We start from the raw sequence: 26,110 nt of genomic DNA, 5'->3' as shown, positions 1-26,110 counted from the left end.
GTCAAATCAGTCATAACCATAGAGCCAGCCTACATTTGGAAAATAACTTCACCATTGTCCTTTAGCATTTAAGTGCAACAGACATTTTATGCAATCTAGTCGATAAAAAGTATGAGTCACTTACTGTTTTTGTTCCTTGGACTTTGATTTTTCTGCTTTTTCATATGCTTTTCTCCTGGTTATAGGGGAAGGCTCTGGTAGCTTTTTTTCTGATAGAGATGACTGTCTGGAACTAAAATAGAAAGAAGACTCTTTAATCATCAAATTTTAAATATATACATACAACTTTGTTTGGCAGATATTCAACCTAAAATTTTTAATAGATTAATAACCAGAACTTGAGAAAGTATTACTTGGGAACAAAAAACAAAACTAGGATAGGAATATATTATATGAGTAATTAATTGATGGAAGCCTGACACCTATATATCTAACTTGTAAATTGGCAATCTTATTAAATATCTGAAGCCTATTATCTTTGAATATAAATACCAATCCTATACTGCCAAATAGTTCAAATCATTTATTTGAAACATAAATGATTACGTTGATTAGAACTGTTTCAGTTGAAAAAAAGGTGTCTTTAGAGTCTTACAAGAACAAAAATATTAGAATATCCGAACATGAAAAACAATGAGATTTGATGAATTAATATGAAGACACAGTCAAAAACAGACACACAAATAACACACTAATTTTACCTAACTAGTATTTAGATATTAGTAGCTATATAAATTTTAGTAATAAAAACATTCTTATTATAAACTTTAAATGTTGAATAGTGGCTATGCTATCAACAATTTAAAACGATTATTGTTGCATATGGTGGTAATGAATTTTGATTAGAAAAAAAATTTTTTTTGCTATGTTTTTGCTACTCTTGGCTAGGTATATTAATAAGCAAACACACTAAGGAATTAGAAAGCAATATTACCAGAATGGGCTTACATGGTGCCTATCTGAAAGTGAAAGCTAAATATTTAAACTTCATGTACCTGACTTTCTAATCAAAAGAAATCACATTTCAAAAATCCTTCAACAAGTTAAATCCTGGGGGCCACCTGAGTAAATTATTTTACATCATGCAGTAATGACTTATTAAGAGTCACCACACCAACCTTGTCTATCTCTTAAGTTTTTACAGGATGACACAAGCACCTGGATTTATGAAAACCTGAAGACAGATCATGTGAAGTGATAGAGTCCAAAACATGTATTTTATAATCTGTCAAAAAGGATACACTTTAAAAATGAAAAGAAGTGGGGAGGGCAAAAAGGAGGTATTACCTGAATCTGGTTTCCAGGCCATAGATTTAGTCTTGAAGTCCCAAAAGTCTCAACTCAAATCTGTTCCTAAAATCTATTCTGTTGATATCACTACCTTCGCCAAAAGCATTTTTTCAACAGTCATCTTATCAAAAAAGCACTGAAGCCATTAGCTATACTGGTTAGCAATCTCTATTAGCAAATCCAATAGTTAATTTAGTTAATTACATAGGCCACATCAAGCACATGCAAGAAAGTTGCCATCATTAAAATTAAATTTGGATCGAAAGGTAACAGATGGGCTTACTGAATGGAAGATGACAGAAACGTTTTCATAAAATGAAGGAAGTTTTAAAAAAGCTTAAAAAAAGGGGAGTTATGGGGAACAGATACTCAAAGGGGGAAAGTTTGTTATATTTTATTATTTACAGAGTCATGTAGTATATGCAATTTTTTGGCGAAGTCCTCAATATTCCTCAACACAGTAAGGTATTCATTCCATAAATCATTCGCTAGGTCATACGTGAGGGTTACTTTGAAAAAAAAGTCAGTAAAAATCTTTACCAGTGAAAAACTGATCTGATATATAATCTGATATAATGTAATTATCAAAACACACAAAGACACATAGCGTACACAAACATACCAGCTTGGGTAGAGAAATCTTTGTCCTCAAGACAGTAGTGAAAATTCTAAGTAAGTTTTGTTTTGAACAGAATGTCTTTTGTTCACATTATCATGAATGGGAGAGAGAATATTCCCTCCTTCAAATCTTTAATAATACCAATAAAAATATCTTGTGCACGTATCCCAGATATGCAATGCAATGTGCTTCGAGGCAAAAAATTAGGAAAGCTTAAAATGATTAAGTTTGTAATTGATATTTCTTTTCCTTTATAGGGTTAGCAAAGGTTTGCTATCCTGACCAGCCTCTTAGAACGAGGACATACATTAATTCAGAGCAAATCTGAGACTTTAAAGCTTCTGTTTTATATAATGGTTTTATAGATATAACTACCTGATTTAGGTGTTCCTAAATAAATTTTGTCTGTAATTCATAACTCAGCCTTTGTGAAAATCATAACCCTTAAGAATGACCTTCAAACTCAGAAACAAGCAACGCAGTTGAACAGAGAATATCTCATCTTAAATGATTTCAAATGTCAAAAAAATTAGAGGAGATAATACCTAACAGAAATTCCTTTGAAAACCAGATATCTTATTTACATAATTTTTAAAAATAGAAATAAGAAATTAGCAACATGCACATAAAAAATTAAAAAAGAAAGAAAACGAAAAAGAAAAGCCAAAAGAAAGGACGTTAGTGTAGCTGGGCCAGACTTACATGCTGCCTATCTTAGAAGGGAAGCCAGATGGGGGAGGGAGCTCTTTTTCCCTAGCAGAAGTACCACTTGTCTCTGTATTCATTCCAATCTCTTGCCCTTCTGCAACAGGTGTAAGAGGGCCCGGCAAGGAGGCATCTCCTGTACTAGTATCTGAGGCTAGTTCACTGCTATCTGCATACAGCAATTCCATTTGAGTGGTGGTTCTCCTTCGGGCCTAGTCAGAGAATGGAAGGAAAAGCAATCAGGAGCAAACTTCTGCAGAGATGATTAGGGAATAGAGATTTAATATTAGTTTGAAATAGGTAACAACATTGAGCATGTCATTTCCTAGCAAGTGTGTCAAACATAGCACGTAAGATAGTGACAAGCCAGAGCTATAGCCAGATAAGACCTTTAGGGGCCATAATAATAGCCAACATTTTATATTGCACTTACTGTAAGCCAGGCATTGTTCAAACACCTTATTATATTAGCATGTGCTATCATTATCCCAATTCACAAATGAGGAAGCTAAGGCACAGAGAAGCTAAGTAGTTGACCCAAAATCACACAACTGGTAAGTGGCAAAGCCAGATTCAAAAACAAGCAATTTGCCACCCTGCCAACTCACGGCCAGCTCCCTCAACACAGAATTTTTTTAAAAAATGAAAGAAGAAAGAAATTAAACCAAAAGTTAACTGCAGGGAAGCTCAACTAAATTCTGATTTTTCTTATGTTTAAATGCTTTTTTTAATATCACTTTTAAATTTTATTTTAATATCTCTTTTAAAATCTGCTTCTCAGTTTTTGGGACCTTGTCCTCCTGATGCCTTGGCTGTGTTTTTAACCTGCCTGCTAGGTAATTCAATACCAGCCTGCACCAGGTTTCAGCAGCACAGTGAGGCAGGGGAAGGTTATTTTCCTAGAATCTAAACTCACTATACACATTCCTTACCTTACTCTTGAAAACTGACTGACTACCCTGTTGTTGCTCAGTTGTTATTATCACTAAGGTATTAAAGGATAAGCAAGGTGTTTATCAGATTATAAGCCTCTAAAGAGCAAACACTCTGTTTTATTCAACTTTATATCCCCTATACTCAGCATAGTGCTGGTACATACCTATTTAACATATACAGTCAACTTTATTTTTTCAGTGATGAAAAATAGATGATATGAGATCCTTTCAGGTGTCTCTGTAGTTTAAAAGGAGTAGTAGGTAGCACCTCAGAAAATTTCTGGGAAAAGGAAAGCCCTCCAACCAGTTTTTTACCTGGTCAGTTCTCCTCACTGCCAATAGTCCAAGGCAGAGAGGAATCATGTTCTTATGAATCCCTAAGCACAGTGGTTCCTTCAGGAGATGACTTTTAGGGCCCAACTTCACACCTCTCTGGCAGCCCAGCAGGGCATGAATAACTAGGCTTTCATGGGTCCTGAAAGACATTCAGGACCTTAACAGATTCTTTCTTCCACTTAAGATGGGATCCAAACCATACTAGGATGTTTTCTTTGAGTTTGGGTAACTTCTGTTTAGTCACTTAGAAAAATAAAACACAAACCACATGTTGCCAAGGATCATACATAGAGCCTGGCGACACTTTTTTTTTTTTTTTGATTGGTTTAACCAGTGTTTTAAAGATCAGGAAATCCTACATAAAAATCTATATTTAAGGCTTCTTTGGAAATAACAGAATTTCTAGAAGTCTCAGGCCTATATTCCTCATGACAGAAATGAGCGAGAGTTAAGTAGTGGTTATTTGCTTAGAAGAGGCATGTCCTCTTCAGGTAATCATAATGACTCCTACTCATTATTTTACAGCTAGCCAAATTGCTCATTTAGATTACGTGACTGTTCACTATGGGCCTTCAATCTGTCCTAATTCATTTGCACAGTGTTATTCTTTCAGGTTCTGATTCTCTCCATTCATTTATCAAATATTTACTAAACACTACAAGAATTCTTTGTTTTTAAACATCTTAAAATAATGGTTAGTTAATTCATCCACTATCAAATGCTAACAACTCTCAATCTGAAACATACTATGTGTATCTTACACATTTAACAGCATGTGTCACTGATATTTTTTTAAACCTTATATGCATTATAGCCTCATCACTTTTTAATACAACATGATGATTAAGAGTTGGCTTATCATTCAAACCACCTCAGGATACTAGTTTAACAAAATAAATATGAAACACTATGACATACTAGAATGTTAAAATTTCAACAATTTCCTGTTAATTTACAAATTTTGCAAATTCATGCTGTATGCCACTACAGGGTCTACAATCTCCTATATTATTAGGAAATTTAGGTGACTTTAATAAACTAGCACATTACTTCCTTAATGGGTAATAAAACTTTTAGGAAAAACCTGGAAGAAAAAAAGAATTGGTCTCCACCATCATATCTTCTCTAGTAGAAAAAGTGCAATAATGCAGTAAAGCACAAGTTCCACGAAGCAGAAATGTTTCAGTATAACTTTTCCCAAAGGAGAATATGGTAATACAGAACTAAATTTCTTACACATGGGAGCTCTGGTAAAAGTATGCCAATATGCTAACCTACGAAGGGTCTGAAACCTATGTGTGTATTTATTTGTTTGTTTATTTTTGAGAGAGAGAGCGTGCAAGCGTGGGGGAGTGGGAAGGGGAGGTGGAGAGGCAGAAGGAGAGAGAGAATGTTAAGCAGGCTCCACGCCCAGCACAGAGCCAGACACAGGGCTCAATCTCACGACCCTGAGATCATGACCTGAGCCAAAATCAACAGTTGAACACTTACCCAACTGAGCCACCCAGGCACCCCTGAAACCTATGTGTTTAATAGTGATAACAAAAAACAGTGGGAAAGGATGCTTACCTGCTATTTTCAATTCCCCTTACCTTGCTTTTAGGTTTCACTTCACCACAAAGTTTCATAAGGTCTGAAGATAGCATGCTATACACAAATAAATAATTAACCACAGATTAAAGGGGAACTTACAGAAAACTGTATGTCTTCTATGTTTATAACTATAGAAAACATCTTACATGTCTATGGGTAAGAAAAGACAATATTTAAAATCAAAATGAACTAATTTAAAAATAATTCATTTTCTTTCTTTAAATATCCCAGTACATTTTATTTTAAAATTTGTGGTGGTTAAATATGGCTTAGTTTGGTTTCCATAATACTGTTTCTAGTGCTATTCACTTAGCCATAAAATTCAAATTAGTTGTTTTATGGTAATTGTTTGAAGCAACAAGATAAAAGTATTTAAAATATTACAGAAACAAGTAAAATCTATTAAGTTTCTAAAGGCTCTCTTACCTTCCTTCTGATCCTGGGCTGTTTAAAGGTGCATCTTCATCAGTACTATCCTCTACATTTTCTAAAAAAAAAAAAGAAATGTCCAAAACCTAAGTATTATCCACATGTCATAATTTGAATGATTGAAATCCCCATGCCATAATAAACATCAGCCCAATGTCTCAATATGGGCAGTCTGGTTTTAGTTACTGAATCCGAATAGAAATGTAGAAAAATATTTCTAAGAAACCCCTCTGATTATGTGTCCTAAAATGAGAAAAAGTGTTCAAAATAAGAAAAATCACAAGTTCGAATCATAAAACATAGAAGAACGACATTCATAGGACGGAAATGAGATCATGTATTTATCAGAGTATGTGTAATTGTATACATTTTTCAGAGTATGTATTTATTCCATGCCATCCAAACATATGAAAAACCACTGAGTAAAATATAAGATTAAAATAAATGTTGCATGAGCTCCCTTTAATGTATTAAGCCAATTTCAAAAACTACGTTAAGTGTAAACATACTTGCTATATTTTAATCAGTATGCCAACTTACTTAAATAGTTTCCTTCACTGTTATTTTTGTTTTCAACTAGAGAGTAAGAGTGTGTGCATGTGTGAAAGTATTCAGAAGTTACACATCAGCATGCAGCTCATTCACACGTACATAAAAGACAAAAACAATAGGTTTGCATGCAACGGTTTTGTAACTGAATACAAGTAATCACCACTATTTCAGAACAACTGTAACAGACTAGTAAAAAAGAGGAGAAAAAGCAAACAAGGAAACTAGTAGGAAGTCAATAAATCAAAGAGCCACTGAAAGTAAACTATGTAAAATGTGAATGAGCCCCTAACATGGGTGCAGGTTTTTAAAACATACACATTTTATTATAAAACCAATCCACAAAAATAACAACATTATAAATTACATATATTAATGAAAATTATGCATGATTCATCCCCTTTTAACTTTTAATTTTATACATGTGGATTGTAGACAACTAATTCCTTTCTCTGATTCTCCCTTCTTCTTCACTGGTTAGCTGATACTTTGTTAGAAATTCAGTAATGCTTGATATGTGATAGTATTATCTAAAATGGAGCCCATCTGGGACCCATACAAAGGGAATTTATTTTCTGAAGTGAAGAAAACGGTGGTCTTGAAGGCAATGTGTATCTGAAAGCCCACCACTAGAGGGAGGCTCAAGAACTTACTTCACGGACAGGATAACTGAGTGCCAAGGTGAATGCATTATTAATAATGTAGAACATGCGGTTATAAAGAAATGACAAACTAGTCTTTATTTTCCCATGTATAAAAGCAGGCTAAGATTGGCTAGTATTTTTCTTGTAGAAACCAGTTAGTATGAAACCAGTTAGTATGTTAAACATCATGTGAGTGCTTAGTAAAAACTTAACTCTTGCTGAAGCATGTATGTGTAATTAGAGATAATTATGGTTTGACATAACCAAACTGGCAAAAGGATAGAGGCCCCCACCCAGAAAGTCACCAGATCAAACTCCTCTTCAGGACTGAGCTTAGTCTGAGCACTATAGTCTTCTGGGCAACCAGTCACACCATCAGCCCACTGTTGTACTCCTAACTTTGGGAACACACATCCAGGCCACTACCAGCTTTGTTTCTCATCACCACAGAATTAAAGCTAAAGGCAGAGATTTGCAACTCCCGAATGCCTTAAAGTTCATCTTTATCAGTTAATTTGCACAGTCTCACTTCACTGGAAGTTAACCAAGTATTTTTAAGTCTTTAAGTTATTTTTTAAAAAAAGTCGCAAAAATAGTATATACTTAAAAGGGCTAACATAGCAGCCTAAAGACCACTATCCTAAGAAAGGCCTTGCTTGCAAAGTTGGACTTTGTCTGGCATCTGGAAACTTGACTCACAGAGTGTCCCCAGTCACTAGTTAACCACTGAAGGTACTTGAAGGTACTTAGAATGTTTGTGCAAATGATATGGTCTATGCTAAACTCCTGGGAGTCTTGAATCCTGGTACATACTACATAGACGGTATGTATGTGACCAGTCCCCAGGAAAAACTTCAGGTTCTAAGTGTATGGACTTCCCTGGGCATAAACGTTGTACACATGCTGCTGCATTTTCATTCCAGAGGGAAAGGAACATTCTGTGTTATCTCCCCAGGAGGGAGAGAGCATAAGGAAAACCAGACTTGGATTCCTCTAGGCTACATCTGTGTATTCTTTTACCCTTACGATCCAGCTGTGTAATCTTCCTACACTGTTCTCATGAATCTTTGCCATGAATACAACCATATGCTGAGCCCCATGAGTCTTCATAGCAAATCTCCAAAGATAGGGATGATCTTAGTGAGCCTAACATAGGGAAAAAAAGAAGAGGATAATAAAAATGTTCTTCAAAGGCTATAAAAGTACACACACATTAACAAGGCCCACCCTCTAGCCTTATGTTCCATCATTCTAGGCCATGTACTTGTTGCTCAGGGCACCAACCTGCCTGAAGGCCCCATGCACACAATACTGTGAATGAGTCTCTGCATTTTAGTTTTGTCATTGCCTGGAGTGACTCCTCTCTGTCCCCCTCTCACCTTGTCTTTTGCCTAGCTAACTCTTTTTCTTCTTTTGTGTTTCAACTCAAATGTCACGTTCTCCAAAATATTTTATCAACTCCTCCCTTCTTATTGGGTGGCCCCACTCTGTGTTCCTATAACTCCCTATATATATCTCAATCACTGCCCTCACTGAATGTATCATACTCTGTTCATGGTCTGTCACCCTCTGTGAGGCATCAAGTCAATGAGGGCAAGATTTTGTGTCTTATTTAAATCCCAGCACTCAGCCCAAGGCTTGAGGTAAAATTGGGAGTTAAGTACAGTTCTCTGGCTTCTGAGGACTTAACTTCCTTTTTTTTTCCCTCCAAGCACCTCTAGGCTAGATTATGGCCCCCGTCTAGAGCGCAGATTTCAGTCACAGAGACAGGTCACATCAGCTGAATGGGTTTCCACTCTCTGCTTCTGACCCTTTTTCAGCCAAAGATAAATGAAAGTTGTTTGAAAGTTATGAAAAAGTAGCACTGCCCATCAAATTAGCAGTTTAATATCTTCTGCACAAAAGGACATTAAGAAGGACATTTGCATTTTCTTCCAAGTTAAAAGAGACAATGAACTTAAGTAAGAATTTACTTATTACTAGAGGTTGGGCCACAAAGAACAAAGACAAGGAACAGGAGAGGGAGGGGGAAAGAATAGGAAGAAAAGAAACGTGCCTCATAACACACGGAATATCAAAAATTCTAGTTATAATCCAGGAATTTGGGCAGTCTTGATTAGGAAATAACCAATCCTACTTTTTCTACCTGTACTTGTTATAGCTTGAGCAGATTAAAAGCAGTAGCTTTTCCATAACCTAAATTATGCAGTGGATCTCAAGGAAATACTACGTTGAGATTAACATGTGATATAAACATCTAAAAAATCAAATAGCTCATGTATTTTATTTGTGTAACATCTTACTTAAAACAAATTTAGATGTATAGATTGTGTTTATTCTAATGACACAGACAAGTAAGTACATTACTCTTTCAGTTACAGTCCTTTCCTTTAAGTATAAAACTTTTGTCAGCTGTGTACTTAGAAAAAGAAAAGTTCAGATCAGATTTTGAAATAATTTTAATTAAATAAAAGCTGCTCCAAAACAATCATTCAGAAAAATGGCAAGTAATAAAATTGCCCTGATACTCCTGGTCCTTCATGTATATAATCACTAAGAGGACTGGGTAGTTGATGTGAATGTTGTAGTGGCAAAGAAAGAGGTTGAAAATTTCTTTTTTTTTTTTTTTAAAGATTTTATTTATTTATTCATGAGAGATAGAGAGAGAGGCAGAGGGAGAAGCAGGCTTCCCGCTGAGCAGGGAGCCCGATGCGGGGCTCGATCCCAGGACCCTGGGATCATGACCTGAGCCGAAGGCAGACGCTCAATGACTGAGCCACCCAGGCGTCCCGAGGTTGAAAATTTCTATACTTGGTGATCTCTAAAGCCCATTCTAATCTGAAAATATTATAATTATAAATATTGTTTTAATCTGTTCATATAAAATGCTTTGAAGTTTTATTCAATTTATAATGTTAAAATATATGTTGAATTTTAAAAAAATTAAGAATAGCTGAGAATCTATCAAATATATACCAAAGATATATGCTAAGGGAAGTTAATTATGAGGTTAAAACAACAGATGCAAGTTAACAGATATATTTAAAAATTAAAAAGAAATGTGTACTCCATTTTTTCCCTACAAGAAAGAAAAAGAAGGGCTTATGAAACTGGAGCCACAGCTGGATGTCAAAAAATAAAAGAGAAAATTAACTAAAGCCTACTTCTTTAAATATCTAATAGTTTTTAAATCAAGAATGTAGAGGAAAGACAAAAGACTTAGTATGTTTGTGATCATGGATACATTTCAAAAAAGATCATGCAAAAACCAGTTGGCTGCCAATAAAAATTTTAAACATAAGATGTACCACAATTAGTGTACATGAACAATTAGTAATTCATGCAGCTGTAGGGTACACAGAAAGCTAAACATACTTACCTAAAGGTACGCTATCTAGATCTGTGTAAATAACAGCAAAAAGGAAACAAAAAGCAATACTCCAATCAAAACAGATCCAATGTTAAGAACTCCCAAATAAAACAAGATTATGTACCATTTATAAGATATGTAGAATAGATGCCATAGAAAACAATTATTATTTTTCAAGGCAGTTAGATATGCAGAGTAAAGTAGTGAAACTTGGTTAATATTTTAAATAACCAATTCAGAAACTTGGTTGATCCACAAAAACTAACTGCTTAATAAGGTTAAACAAGCCTTTTTAAGTTGGTAATCATTTCTTGGAATGACAATAATTACATCCCCCAAATTTATACATGCAAATTAAAGAAGGAATAATTATTAAAAGCATAAGTAAATATAGCATCTATTCAGTCAAGCAATAGGGGAAAGAGGTATAGTATAGCATTCTCTAAGAGCAAAGCTACCATGCAATTCATTTAACTGAAATTTAGTCCAAATTACCTTGTAAAGCATGCCCTAGTAAAGCATCTAGCTCAGGATTTAATTCTGCTTTCTCTTTCAACATATGGAATAGCAGCTGGTTTTGTGTAGCACTGGTTATTTCAGTTTGTTTAAGCCGACCTTCAAGTACTTTAATTTGAGCCTCTTTCTGGGCAGCCTGAAGACCCTGTAATTACACAGAAACATAACAACAACAACAACAACAATTATCTTAGGTAATACAAGACAGAATCTACTACACAAAGATCTGTATCAAATAGCAAATGTATATAATTCATGGACTTTGACATCAGATAGACCTTGATTCATCAAAGCTCCTCCACTTACTAGCCTGGTGACCTTACCTTATCTTCCTGATTCAGTTGCCTCACTGTAAAGATTACTTCCTAGCACTTCCTAGCACACTGTAAAGATTAAGTGGGAGAACATAAAATAAAGATTAAGTGGGAGAACATAAAATAAAGATTAAGTGGGAGAACATAAAATAAAGGGCGTAGCACAGTCCCAAAGTGGTAAAAAAAAAAAAAAAAAGTGACTCCGAAATCATTATCACCTTCAGCAATTAGTTATAAGTTTCTTACAGGTGACAGGTTAATAATGCATTTACATTCAAAGAGGAGGGAAGCACCACTGTATTTTTTTTTCCTTTCCGATTTTCTTTTGAGATGTAAAGAATCAATATAGGGGCGCCTGGATGGCTCAGTCGTTAAGCGTCTGCCTTCAGCTCAGGACGATCCCAGGGTCCTGGGATCGAGCCCCGCATCGGGCTCCCTGCTCCTCGGGAAGCCTGCTTCTCCCTCTCCCACTCCCCTTGCTTGTGTTCCCTCTCTTGCGGTGCCTCTCTCTGTCAAATAAATAAATAAAATGTTTAAAAAAAAAAAAAGAAGCTTTTTTAAAAAAAAATCAATATTAAACCAAAGTTATGATACCAAATTTGTTTGCACCCCAAGAGATTTTCCTTTTCATTTTTCCTTTGCTAAAGCAAAAGATGAATTATTTCTTGTTTAAGTTGTTTATCTCTTCTAATACACAAGTACAATGGATGACAGGCTAATGGAATTAATCGAAATAGTGCTGACTTTTCTTAACTCTAAAGAAAGATAAAAGAATGCTTTTCAATTAAAAAAAATCTTACTTATTACAGAGGAAAGGGTCACTGGAGAAAGATAAACAAAATGAATTAATCAAAACTTAGGTTTTCCATAATGGTGTAGTTAGATCATACCTTATTGATACCCATTAACAGGAAGTGATCTAGCAGGTATCGGGCTTCTGTAAGCGTGCAAGCATTAATGACTGCAGTGACATCCAATGTTTCTCCTTCTTCCTACATCAAACAAGCATTTGATGAACATTACTTTGAGCTGAATGTATTCAAACAGAGGCAAAAGCCTATTATTTCATTTATTTATTTGGTAGTATCAGGTTAGTTAATAAGACGCCTAAGAAAAATGTAAAATATGATCTCTACCCCAAGAAACATATGTGCTAGTTGAAAAGAAAAAACACACTTGAGCAGTTAAGAATTCAAATGGATTAATAAATGATATACATTTTTAAACATTTTTGATTTTACAAACAATAAATAATATCACAAAATCAACAAAGAAATCTGGAGAGCAGGCAGGGAGTTATATCAATGCAAAATCTAAGAATCATATTAAACCAATAAATAAAAAACTCCTTGATATAAAAATTCAAAGTGCTTTTAATGATAAATATGAAAATATCTTCCTTAAGCCATTAGCCATTTTTTTTACAATTACAAACCTTTGCTTCTTCCATCTGCATGATGTTGGCTTGGCAATCAGAGATACTGTCATTGATGTAATCTATATTAGCAGTTAATGACTCCATCTCCTCATTGATGTTTACCACATTTTTATCTCCCTCTCCACTCTCCTTGACTATCTTTTCCCGTCTTTTTGAAAGTTTCTCTCGTCTTTTTGTGAGTTCTTCCCGTTGCTATTGAGAAAACAGATTGGATTTCAAGAAATAATATTGATCCAGGACATTATGCTAAGTGAAATAAGTGAGTCACAGAGGGACAAATACTGTAAGACTCCATTTATATGAGGTATCTAAAATAGTCAAACTCATAGATGCACTAAATAAAATGGCAGTCCCCAGGGGCTGGGGGAGGTGCTGTTCAATGGGTATGAAGTGTCAGTTACGTAAGATGAGTAAGTTCTAGAGATCCGCTGTACAATACTGTGCCTATAGTTAACAACACTGTGCTGTACACTTAAAAATGTGTTAGGAAGGCTGATCTCATGCTGTCTGTTCTTCCCACAATTAAAACAAAGCAAAACAAAAAAAGAAATGATATTCATCTATTCAAACACAATGCAATCAAAACTCACCAAAAAAAGGAAAAAAAATTGGTGAGTATTAATTTACCCGGAGATCAAATTTGGAAAACTAAAATTAACAGCCAGCTAAGGAAGAACATATCTATGTTCTATTTTCCACACCTTGAGGAGTCTATTCATATCTGCCTCCATATTGGAAATAGTCATTTTCTGCATGATGATGTCTGTGACCCTGCGCTCAAGAAGCTGCCACTTCATGCGAGCTGTCTTGGAAGTAAACACTCGGCCAGTCAGTCCTTTCCTCTGATATTTTTTTCTATAATCACATAAAAACAGACAAACATAATTACTTATGTGCAATTAATTACTTGATTGTACACTGCCAAATAATGAGCTGTTTTCCATTGAAGTCCAACATTTAATAATAATGCCACAAAGATTATGTCAGAAGGAATAGAAGAACTGTACTGACCTGGTTCCATTTGCTGTGGGCGTTGGTAAGGCCTGGACTCTTGCCACAGGAATTCTCATTTTCTGCTGGGCTCCTGCCCTTGATACATCTGCTTCTACAGCAGCTGCACTGGAACCCGCGTCCTGGGGGATATCAGATGAGCTCAGCTTCCGAGTGACTTTCCCAGCCACTCTATCTGACATGGGCCTCACTTGCCTACGAAGAGCTGTAACCTGAAAGAGCAAGAGAGATTGGCTCATTCTCTTCATCTACAGAAATATATCATTTACCTCAAAGCCAGAATGTTTCCGCCAAATGACTGACTTGCCTCTTCAGTTTTGCGTCGAAGAACCACTTCTTGGTTTCTTTTTTGGGCTTCCAGAAGTCTAAGTTGATGCTATAAGATAATAACAAATAAGTTAAAATGGTAAACTGAAAGATACGATGCTTCCTACTCCTACATTAATATAGTCCCCCATCCCATTGGGAACTATAATAGTTCTTAGCAGAATCTGAGCTAACAACAACCTTGCAACCATTACTAAAAATTAGGATATTTTATTCCAATAAATAAAAATGCACACTGATGCAGCCACCTTTTTCTAAAAAATGAATCAGAGATACTGTCATTGATGTAATCTATATTAGCAGACATACTTTTATTTAAGATACAGTATATACTACTTACTATACACAAGTACTTTTCTAAATGCTTTATAAATATATCATTTCATTTTTGCTAGACATTTTGTTTTGCTAGCTGAGGCATGAACAGGAAGAAACACAGCTTAGAATATTTTCAATAAAGTCACTTTACAATATATACAGTAATTATTAACTGTTTTAAATATAGGGAAAACATAATAATTATATTAACACTTTATAATAACTTTGAAAATATTATGTTCGGTAAAGTAAATGAACAATAAAACATGTCAGTATTGGCTGCCAATTTGTTTCTAGGTACTTTATATGATAAAGACAATTCATTATAAATTACTCTAAGCCTTTTTATAGGGCTATAATTTAGGAAAGAATTTTGGGGCTAAAAAAGAACAGAAATCCTAGTTCTAGTTCTGTCATTTATTCAACTCTGTGATCTTGGGCAAAGCTTAGGAATTGGGCAAATATCCCTTCTGGGACTTAAATTCTGTGATCTACCAAATAACCCTTTATGTTTTCTATCGCTAATTCAAACAGATCATTCATCTCATGTTTATGCATATTCCTGTGTCATTAGATGAGAATTCTTGGAGAAACAGACTCTATCTTATCACTGCCATATCTTCATTACTTACAACAATGATTGACATAGAGGCAAAGTTAACAAGTATTTTTAAATGAATGAACTACCAAAAATTAAAATTAACATATTGTTTGAAGCTTGTTACTACTACATTAAGCTTTTTCTATTCTAAGTTAAATCTCAAATTCATTCATATTATTTGTATGGTGTACAAATATACAAAGGGTTAAAAGATGAATATGACGTGAAACAATTTAGAAAGGGGTTCACAGCTATAAGTAAAAGGGGTGAGGGAGTCTGAATGCTAGCTTTGTATGTGATTAGCCAGCATCACATCTCTGTAACAGAATATTCTATCATATATGATCCTATGTTGTGAAATAAGATTCAAAATTTCCATCCCAGGAGTTAGTTGTTCAATATTGATCTCTATGTCTCATAGGAATTAGTTACAAAGAAGTAAGTAGTGAATATTGTAAGAAAATTATTCCTGTCATCCCAAAGCTTGGATTAAAAACAAAGTAAATATGGTTTTTGTCTTTCTCTGACTTATTTCACTTAGCATAATACTCTCTAGCTCCATCCATATCATTGCACATGGCAAGATTTCATTCTTTTTTATGGCTGAATAATATGTAGAATTTAAGAAACAAAACAAATGAGCAAAGGGAAAAAAAGAGAGAGAGGTGCAAACCAAGAAATAGACTCTTAACTACAGAGAACAAACTGATGGTTACCAGAGAGGAGGGGATGAGTGAAATAGGTGATGGGATTAAGGAGGGCATTTGTTGTGATGAGCACTGGGTGTTGTACAGAAGTGTTGAATCACTATTGTATACACTATACTGTACACTGAAGCTAATATTACACTGTATGTTAACTGACTGGAATTTGAATAAAAACTTCTAAATAAATACATAAATAAATAGCCAGAAAGTGGAAACGACCCAAACATCTACCAATTAAGGAATGGATAAACAAAATGTGCTCTATCCATACAGTCATAAAAAGGAATGAACTACCAATACATGCAATAACATAGATGAACCTTGAAAACATCATGCTAAATTTAAAAAGCCAGATAAAAAAGGCTATATACTGTATATTCCATTCATATGAAACATCCACAGTGGGCAAATCCACGGAGACAGATAGTATACTAGAGTGGCTGTCAGGGGCCAGGGAGGGGGAAGAATGGGAGTGACTGCTAATGGGTATGGAGTTTCTTTTTGGAGTGATAAAAAATATTCTGGAATAAAACAGTAATGATTGTTGCACAATTCTGTGAATATACTAAATCCTTAAATTGTACAGTTTAAAGGAGTGAATTTTATGGCTCGTGAATATATGCCAATTTTTGTAAATAGGAAAAAAGAAAGAAATATAGTCTTAATACAGCAGTCATCTCATGAAAATATCTACTTTTCTCATTACTCCCTTCTATCTCCTTAAATTGTCTTTTTACCTCCCAAAGTACATGTCTACTTTCTAAAACATGCTGTTTGCTCACATTTTCTTCAGGGAGGATTTAGAACAAGTTGAGCAAGAAAAAAAAACAGAGGCTGAAACCTAACCAACAATGGGAAAAAGACCATGATGGCCTCTTCTTCTGAGGAAAAAAAAATCATAAATGAAATAACCATTTTGCCAGAAATTTGGAAAGAAGAAAAAACAAACTGACTATAACCTAAAACCTTAACACAATTACAGTTAGCATGTTGGTATATATCCTTAAATTTTTTTCCCTCATTTTAATCAAGCATGCATATATGAAATGTTACTTTATGAGGCACCTGAATGGCTCAGTCAGTTAAACCTCTGCCTTTGGCTCAGGTCATGATCTCATTGTCCTGGGATGGAGTCCCACATGGGGATCCCTGCTCGGCGGGATGTCTGCTTCTCCCTCTCCTTCTGCCTCCCCCCCACAGCTCATGCTCTCTCTCTGTCTCAAATAAATAAATTCTTTTAAAAAAATGCTACTTTACACTTAATGTTAAATCGCAGTCATTTTTCATTTTACTATGCAGTTTCCAAATCCTAATCTTCAATGGATGAATAATAACCTATTAAATGAGATGGACAATAATTAACCATTCCCCTTACTGTCAAGCATTTTTGTTGTTTTTACATCTTTCCCTATTACAAATAACCCTAAAATAAAGATTTTAACTCATAACAATTTTGTTTATTTTAGATTATTTTCTTAGTCTAAGTTCATGGGAGAAGTAGGATTCTTAAGTGAAAGAATATGAAAACTTTTATAGCTCTTAGTAAAGCCTCCTCTGGTGAAAGTGGGTTATTATTCCAGGAACATTGCTAAGAATCTCTAGTGGTGAAACTCTCTGGAACCAGCCTAAAATCACTATCTTACATAATACCGCAAGTAGTTCCCTGATCTCCCTAGAGATAATTATCCTTTGCCATTTTCTCGCATCTCATCATCTAGGAAATAAGCCTCTAATAAAACTTGTAATAGTATTATAGTGTTTTTTATAACCTTGTATATGGAGTTACTATAATCCATATATTATAAAATTAATGCTTAATTATGGTCCTTAACCAGCACATAATAGTTATAGTTATCAGAAAATTTTCTTCCATTTACTAAACAAGCTTGTTCAATGTACAATATTTGTATATAACTAAAAGTTAAAGTCCACTCACATCTCTTTTACGTTGATCTTTTTTCAATTGAGCAATCTCTCTGTTTCTCCTAGACTCTGTCAATCTGGCTTTTTCTTGTTCTTCTTTCATTTGTTTCATTAGTCGAACCTAAAAAAATTAGGTAAACACATCTATTGGAGTTTTCCTATCACAACATTCATTAAATTAATCACATGTATGGAAGAAAGCAGTTAGAATTCTGAGTACTTAAAATGGAAACAATGGAGCTTTGCTGCACATTTTAAATGGTCAATTCTTATTTTGTGGGATTAATAGATTTCTATTTCTAATAATTTTCCAATATGTTTCTATCAAATTGCTTAGTGCTCTATGCATTTTATATTCAGTGTTCAGTTGGTACTTATTTTTGGTACTTATTACCAGTAACTGTGTGACCTTGAACAAATTACTTAACCTCTCTAGGTTTTCATTCCTCATATATAAAATAGAGGTAACAGCTCTATGGCACTGGACTATGATAATTTATTGAGTAATATCTGTATAGTGCTTATAACAATGCCTGGCATATAGTAAGCACCTAATAATTTTAGCTATTGCTGTCATCAGCAAAGACACAACACTATAATCTAAAATTCCTAAATCATTTTCACATTTGCTATTTCACAATTACTATTTGACATTGATTGTCATGCCAAATGTTAATAAGAATAATTAATTCCACAACAAAAACACAGGACAGATAAGGATTCACATACTCTCTTTTGTCAAGAGAAGACAATTTATATTTTTCTATGCATGGGAAGGATAAACACTAAATTCAAGGTAGTTGTTACCTCTGGGGGAAAAGGGAATATGATCAGAAAGGAATACATAGGTTTTGTGTATACTGTAAATGTTTAATATCTTAAATAGTGAATATAGTGTTTGTTATGTAATTATCAATTTTTTGTATGTTCATAATATATTATGTGTTTCAGGAGAAGAGTTATATCCATCAGTCAAAGAAGCCCTGTTTTTGACCACATGATTTTCAGCTACTCTGAAGAAAGGCTTTGATAATGGATGACTGTAGGAAACAACTTCTAACTGCCAAAAGGAAGTGCATCGTTTTTAAGACTGGGTTACCTTTTATTGAATATGGAAAGAACCACAATAATTTTTTGTCCCAAATGACACAAATATCCTCAACATCAGACTTTAATGCAAAATATAATCAATACCTTTGTTTTTTTCATTTCCATCACATCCTGCTGCAATTTCTTCAATTGCTTTTCATACTGAGACTGGTTTTTAAGCAGCCTTGCATGCTCTTTTTGGGCTGTCTGAAGTCTTTGTAGTTCTTTATTCATGGCTTGGAGTTTCTTTTCATATTCAGACCTAACTTTTTTTGCCTTTTCTTCTGAGTAAGATTCCACTGAACCTAAATGATCAAAGGGTATTTATATTTATTTCTATGAGATACAGATTTTCATTTTGCTGATTTACAACTCATGAGCTCAGAGAAAAACTATCTTCCAAACACAAACCTCAAGAGGCCAGGGCACCTGTGAATCACTCTCTCTTTTATTATCTACTCTCAGCTTAGTTTAACAATTATTTAAGGTTTTTTTTTCTTAATTTAAAAAATATTCCCAGCATAAATCAAGACAGTAAAACAATTAGCCACAACTTTGGACAAAAAATTAAATAGCCTAGATAGGAACCAGAATGAAAAAATAAGCAATATTTAACATAATGAGATAAACTCGCACATAATGTGACTTCTAATGTAATTTCTTTCTTCTAAAGGCAGAAATGATAAAAACGTACTTTGGCAATTTAGTTGGAACCTTAATCAGAATTAAATGTAATTCTTACCTAAATTCTGGAGCACCTGGTCTCTCTCAAGCTGAGTGTCCCGAATTTTATGTTGTAGCATCATTAGCTTCTCTTCATACTGCTTTTTCAGTGTCTGCAATCTTTTCTGGCTGTTTTCTAGTTCATCAATCAGCTTTTGCTTGATTGCAATTTCACAAGTAATGTTTGCTAAGTCTGCTTGATAATTAGCTATTTATAAAAGAAGAAAATAAACACACTGTAATAGGCCACAATATCATAATTCTAACTTTCAAGCAAGAGCATGAAAACCACCATCTACATCCAGGTATTCACTTAACAGCTATAAGGAAAATGTCCTGGATAAACCAAAAACTAAAAAAGAGGTGAACAAGATAGACTGTTCACATTGATCAGTGACAACAGATACTATTTGTGCTAAGAATGGAAATCACACAATGACTAAATCCAGGAGGGGCAGAAACATGAGGCTGGGAGGGAATACACAAGTCAGCAGTTATAAAAGCTGCCCTCATCAAGAATGAATGGAGAATGTTTTCTGCTCGTATTTTAAACAAATTCCCCAAATTAATTTTTGTCCTTGTACTGAACAGCAAGTACCTTTCTCATCTGATTCAGAATCTGATTCATCGGAGCTTTCACCCCCTTCAATGTCATCTTCTTCCTCCTCCTCCTCCTCCTCTTCTTCCTCGTGATCAGTCACTTCTTGACTTTCTTCCTAAAATGTGATTTATGACTATTAATAGCACAAATATCAACAAAACAAACTGATTACCTCATTAAGAGAGATTGCTGGAGTACAAAATACAGAAGTACACAAATTTCACCTTTCATCAGTGCAAAACTCATTCTACAATGTCAGGGTTATTACATAATTTTGTCTTAAATAAAATAGTACTTCACTTCTCCTAGTATTCTACCCCCTTCCACACATGCACACAATGCTTTCACGTTGCACAAGATTGACAGTTGCCAGTATTTTATAGCTCATATTTCTGAAGAAAAGAAGTCCTCAAGCAAATAGTTTAAAATGGATACATGATAACCATTTCTCTTTTCTACATATAAGTCTACATATAAGTTAGTATAGTTATCAGCAACCATAAACAAGCTAAATTCAGGCACTGAAATGTACAAGTTCATTCTTCCATACTTACCACTTCTAATTCATTGTTTTCTCTTTCTGTAATACCCTTTTCTTCTTTCTTCTCTTGGTCAGTATCTGTATTATCCTCTTTACCAGCCACACTTTAAAAAAAGGAACAAAAGGGTACAGTATTAAAATAGAGAGGAAAATTGTTCACTTTTGTCTCCCAGATCTTAAAAATCATCAATTATTTGTGAAAACAAACTAGAAGAGTTTATCATTTGACTGAGCAAAGTTATGTCTGATGCTTCAGAGGAAAACAGAAATTGCCATTCAAACAATAGTGATTTATATCATTGGAGAAAAGCTTACTTCCTAGAAACACTGAGGAAGAGATTATACCCTAAAGCATGAGATCTGATGAGATAGCTATGAAGTAGTCATAGTGATAGTCAGTTAACTAGAACGTAGGTGATTTAAATTCAAAGGAAATCAAACAAATATTTTTCTTTTCTCATCTAAATAAAGACTTTTCCCATCTAAACACAAAGATACAGAAGCTGGATTTTTATTGATGTCCTAATATGCTTAAGAGTAAATTTAAAGATCCAGACTAAATCTGCTCACAGTAAGTTTGTCTACACTAGCAGTATCCATTAGTGTGGTTAGGTCTCCTCTAGTAATAGCACAGGATTTTTTCCTAGGCCATACGTATGGCACAGGACTCTTAAAATGTTCTCAAAGAAATGGATCTTTGCATATCAAAACTGTCTGAGGTTCAGCCTGACCTTTGACTGAGTAGGAAATTCCAGGATCTGCCGCAAGATGGGCCATACCAAATAGAAGCCTCCTGTATGGTCATCTGGTACTAACAGCTGTAACCACATACTGATGATGCTTAAGTAATGCTTACAGCTAAGCTAACTCAGCCCCAGTGGCCTTGAGAAGAAGACAGTGCACACTACAGTGAGCAAAGTTTTTCACACTTAATTCACTATGACTCTTTTAGGGTTCAGCAACCATGATCAGTTATGCGCAGAAGTTACACATCTGTTCACTAGACTCATGCATTTAATCAAACTAAATACTATTAAGAAAGTGAACTTCAAATAAATCTGTATGTGAAAAACTTCTTCTTGTGCTACTGCAACATCCTGAAATCATCAAGAATTAAAAAAAATGCTCAAAAAGGCAATATTCTCCAAATAAAATTCCCCTAGAAAGAGCTTAACAACTTTATCAAAATAACTTTATAACAGCTATCATATCTTTCAGGCATTCTGCTACATTAAAAACTGCCCCAATAACCTGGACTTGTTTTTCGTTTCTAGGCTAAAAATTTAATCTTATTTAAGCTCAGTTATTATTAAGCTGTAATGTTTAACCTTAGGTCCCAATTCTCACAGATACCTTTGTACTCAGAGCAAGATAAATAACTTTTCCCTTGTAAGCACTTCAGAGTTCTTAATTCATGTTTATTTATGTTATCATTTCTTTAATTTCTGTCTTCCCTACTCAACTGCAAGCCTTGTGAGGGCAGGGATCATGCCTGTTTGACTCAACATTATGTCCCCCATGCCCAGGGGATGTACATAATAAATGTGCAGTGTTTACTAAATATATTAATCTCTATTACTGTGCATGAGCACCTGTTTGTCACCTCTATGTGTCTCGTGCACTAACTATGTTGAGTCCAACGGCACAGGCTGAAAGATGCATAAAGATGCATAGAAGACAGCGTATCTCTGGAGTGAGAAGGAGAAACCAGTAGTAATATCAATAAAACAACCTTAACTGGAGAGAGATCAAGTAAATTATAACAGGGTTCCATGAGTGTTGTTAAATCATTTTGTTAGGAAAAAAAATGATTATACTGAATGCCTCTCTTACATCACTTGTTTTATACTAGAGCTATTGATTTTCCATCACGCAGTTCCAGCTGAAACTCTAGAAAGAAACTCCCCTTCATCCATCATCCCACTCAAAGGATAGTACGGGGCACTCAAACAGACTATACTTGAGGTTTAAGACTAAGGTTAAGGCTAGGACAGGTGAATATGTTTGGAAAGAAATTTCCCATCAGCATTCCCCAGTCTCTCCCCTATGAAGTCTTCCTTCCTCACCTGTAAATTGTTGCAGCACAGTTTTTGTTATTGTTGGCTGTTTCATTATTTAAGCTCCAACCCAAATTCTCTTTTACTCTGGTTTATAGCTAGATAACCACTTTATTGTAACCCTCCTACTTTCTTCAAGTCACCAGTATCCAGCAAATGTTACTTTTCACTTATATAAAAAGTTAATTCATATATTATATGCTATTCATGCCAATTTTGATGCAGAAAGACCAGCAATTGTAACTTTACATTATTAATTTACCTTTATCACTTAAAACTTAAGTTTTTAAAATACAAATTGATACTTTATAGTTATTGTACCTCAAATATTCAAGTTTTCCTCAATAAACTGAGACAAATTGATATCTAAAATAACTAAGAAGCATGAAAGATATTTAAGTTTGCATGTTACATAGAATCAGAATTTTGAAGGTGGAAGGAACACTAGTGATCATGCAGTTTAACCCCTTTGACATCTGACAACCAATGTCAACATTTTTGTTGACAACCTAAAAAGAAACTGCAGCCCAGGGAAGTATCTTGACTCCCCGGCCGGTATTCTAGAATCTTACACTTAAGTCCAGTTCACAGACATGGGAGCATGAGCATCGCCCAGAAGCTAGTTAGTCAAAATCTCAGACTCCACCTCAGTTTTACTGAATCAGAATCTTCATTTTATCAAACCACTCAGGTGATTTGTATACATATTCATGTTCGGAAAGCCCTGTCCTAGAACATAAAACTGCTATGCTTTTGCTATCCCTTAGGGGATGCTATAAAAACTGGAAGCAAACTTTACTCACTAAAGACAAAGGACTTGAAAATTTTAAGGTGGAAGGGTGGCTTCCATACATTACTTTAACTATGCATTTTATTTTGACCTGAAGGAGAAGAAATCTCACATTTTTAGTGCCATAATTTAATTCGTATAATAAATATAATGTCCTAAATATATACTAATTAGGTGAGTTCTAGTGCAAACAATTAGAATTATATTCTCATTATAGAATACTTTAAATAAGTTATAGAATTATAGAATAAAATTATAGATACTGCAGAATACTATATAATATGTGGAATGTAATTATGGAATGTAAATTATTAAATAATTTTAAGAAAATAAAATTTTCAAGCTTTCATATTTAAAATAAGATATTACTGTAACTAATTATTGCATAGTAAAAGTTCTCAAAAGGCTTATTTTAAGTAAGAGATGAAATTTCTAAAGCGGTGCTTCTAAAATATTTAAATATTATTTTCTTAATCATTTTGATGATATAATCTGGAGGTTTAGAAAAATCTATGAAGAGAAGTTCTGATAAGTAAAATCCTACTTAATCCTCGTTTAAATAACTATAATTCTGAATGACTAAAATGTTAATTTTTATTATATGGAGAGTGCAGAAACATGCCTCTAAATTTTGCTCAAACTTTAAGCAAAAAAAAGAAAATACCTGTTTCTGATTCTCACCTCAAATACATTTTAAAAGCAACACTTATTTTTCTAATTCAACCTTAAAAATGCCTTATAAATCTTATCTGTAATAAGGCCACATTTTCCTGTTGCTTTGTTGCCATTTAATGTTGCTTTCCAACAACTACTAAAATATTTGTATATACAAACACATTTGTATTGCAAATATAATATTCCAAATACTACACCAAATAAGGAAGAGAGGAGAAAAGCCCACCTGTGACTTAGCATGGGCTGCGACAAAATCTCAATTCCCACCCAGTTAAAAATTCCCAGTCTGCTCACAAGTTTTTGAAAGATACATTCTGAAAGTCAATGGTGGGTTTTTGAGGGGTCATTTTTAGCCTAAAAAAGGTAAGTCACCATCATAATTATGCTAGTTTATTCAGAAGTCACGTGAAATTGCCTGAATTTTAATCCATATAACTTGTGAGGGTTTTCTTCTGAAAAAGTAGTTTCTAGAAATGTATTTGATGTATTTGTCAATTTTATACAATCATCATTAATTTTAGGAGCACCAGGCTAATCTAGTCTGAACCAATCTATAATTCTATAACACATTTCCTTGTGAATGGCAACTAAGTATTTAAATGACATTTTAATAAAAAACCTGGGAAATATTCCAACCTTCTTTCTTCTCGATTGCTTTCCTCAAGTTTCTGTAGCCTTCAAAATCACGAGGCACAGTATTGGAAGGCCAAGCCAATGAAGGACAAACCAGACAGTAAAAAGCGAAAGTGATAAGAAGGTAAAAATGATACATGAGCTTGAAGACTTTAAAATAAATTTTAAAAGATATCATCAAAGGACAATACACAGTAAAAAGGCAATACATTTTGTATGAATAAAAAGTAAGTAGAAAAACAAGCAGCATTATACCTAAGAAGAGTATATAGACTATCAGTTGAAATTATTTAACAGTAAAATGTAGAGTCTCAGTTTATATAACTTGATCAGTAGTAAGAGTGTTTGGATGCCATTGCTTTTTTTAATCTGAAATGATTCGATTTTCTCAGTTTCCCCAAAAAAGCCCACTTTCAATGATACCCTCTTCCTTTTAAGCCTTCCCAAAAGACCTTTTTATGGCATCATTAAAAGAACTTCAAAAAGTAATGCCTTTATACCATAATATGAAAACACCATTAATACTACATACTAGAATGCTACTTTTAAAACTTGTTTTCTATTTTTAATATACTACATGTGAACATCACTAAATCTAAAAAAAATTCTATTTCAAAATTATACATGAAATGGTATTACAGTCAAATGAGTATGATTATTATGATATCAGTGAAAAACTATAATTTTATTAATTGAAAATAAAATCTCATAACATCACTGTTCTAATAATTAGAAACTATTAAAAGGACTAAGGCAAAGGTGGCAATAAAATGGGAAATGTAGTACTTTCCATTAGTAAGAGTGTTCTTCAATCAGAAAAATATAAGAAAAACTAAAACTATGTACTTAAAGACTCTGAAATATAATTTAAACAACATTCAATACACAGAATTGGGGATCTTTACTCAATGGAATGTACTGGATACCAATATTTGTCATATAAACAAAAAGACAGATGTGCTAGGCTCTGATTAAGCATATAGCAATCTTGATATAGCACACTTGCAACCAGAATTCCAAAAATATTTTTCAGAATCATCAATATTGAAATGAAATGAAAAGACTGGGCCTTAAGTATAAATTATTTCAAGCCAGTTATTTTCATGTGTTTGCATGTGATTTTTATTTGTTGGCCTGCAATTGTTTTTCATAATCAACTTACATATTGCTATTACAAGAAGAGACTAGCAATCTTTCTGGGAAAAAAATTCTAGAGTGATATTCACCAGGGATCAAAAGGTCCAGTATAATGGCTAGAAAAAGGAAAATAAAGCCATCACTTAAGAAATCTATGTGTTTCAAGAGTTTCAACCTGACACCACTAAACACAAGTATAATGCAGTCTGATGAATTAGTAAAATTTTTTATAATTCAAG

At 34.0% G+C, this 26,110-nt stretch overlaps 1 protein-coding gene across 1 annotated transcript in view; it reads right to left on the bottom strand.

Annotated features, from left to right (window-relative positions):
* KIF21A (kinesin family member 21A) overlaps nucleotides 1-26,110 on the bottom strand; it is a 150,169-nt gene that overhangs the window by 28,857 nt on the left and 95,202 nt on the right. Inside the window, exons 12-28 of the mRNA XM_035027912.1 lie at nucleotides 24,738-24,776; nucleotides 20,593-20,683; nucleotides 20,036-20,153; nucleotides 19,457-19,645; nucleotides 18,820-19,019; nucleotides 17,639-17,746; nucleotides 14,057-14,125; nucleotides 13,750-13,961; nucleotides 13,440-13,593; nucleotides 12,736-12,930; nucleotides 12,191-12,292; nucleotides 10,966-11,131; nucleotides 10,480-10,500; nucleotides 5,905-5,965; nucleotides 5,478-5,532; nucleotides 2,612-2,826; nucleotides 125-232 (exon numbers count right to left, since the gene is read on the bottom strand). Coding sequence (XP_034883803.1) covers nucleotides 125-232; nucleotides 2,612-2,826; nucleotides 5,478-5,532; nucleotides 5,905-5,965; nucleotides 10,480-10,500; nucleotides 10,966-11,131; nucleotides 12,191-12,292; nucleotides 12,736-12,930; nucleotides 13,440-13,593; nucleotides 13,750-13,961; nucleotides 14,057-14,125; nucleotides 17,639-17,746; nucleotides 18,820-19,019; nucleotides 19,457-19,645; nucleotides 20,036-20,153; nucleotides 20,593-20,683; nucleotides 24,738-24,776 — 2,103 coding nt within the window. The remainder of the gene's footprint in view (nucleotides 1-124; nucleotides 233-2,611; nucleotides 2,827-5,477; nucleotides 5,533-5,904; nucleotides 5,966-10,479; nucleotides 10,501-10,965; nucleotides 11,132-12,190; nucleotides 12,293-12,735; nucleotides 12,931-13,439; nucleotides 13,594-13,749; nucleotides 13,962-14,056; nucleotides 14,126-17,638; nucleotides 17,747-18,819; nucleotides 19,020-19,456; nucleotides 19,646-20,035; nucleotides 20,154-20,592; nucleotides 20,684-24,737; nucleotides 24,777-26,110) is intronic.

This window comes from Mirounga leonina, unplaced genomic scaffold, assembly GCF_011800145.1.
Source record: "Mirounga leonina isolate KUSES-001 unplaced genomic scaffold, KU_Mleo_1.0 Mir_201, whole genome shotgun sequence".
Taxonomy (NCBI): Eukaryota; Metazoa; Chordata; class Mammalia; order Carnivora; family Phocidae; genus Mirounga; species Mirounga leonina.
The sequence above is the reverse complement of the archived record's forward strand: the minus strand, read 5'-3'. Positions and strand labels throughout refer to the sequence as shown.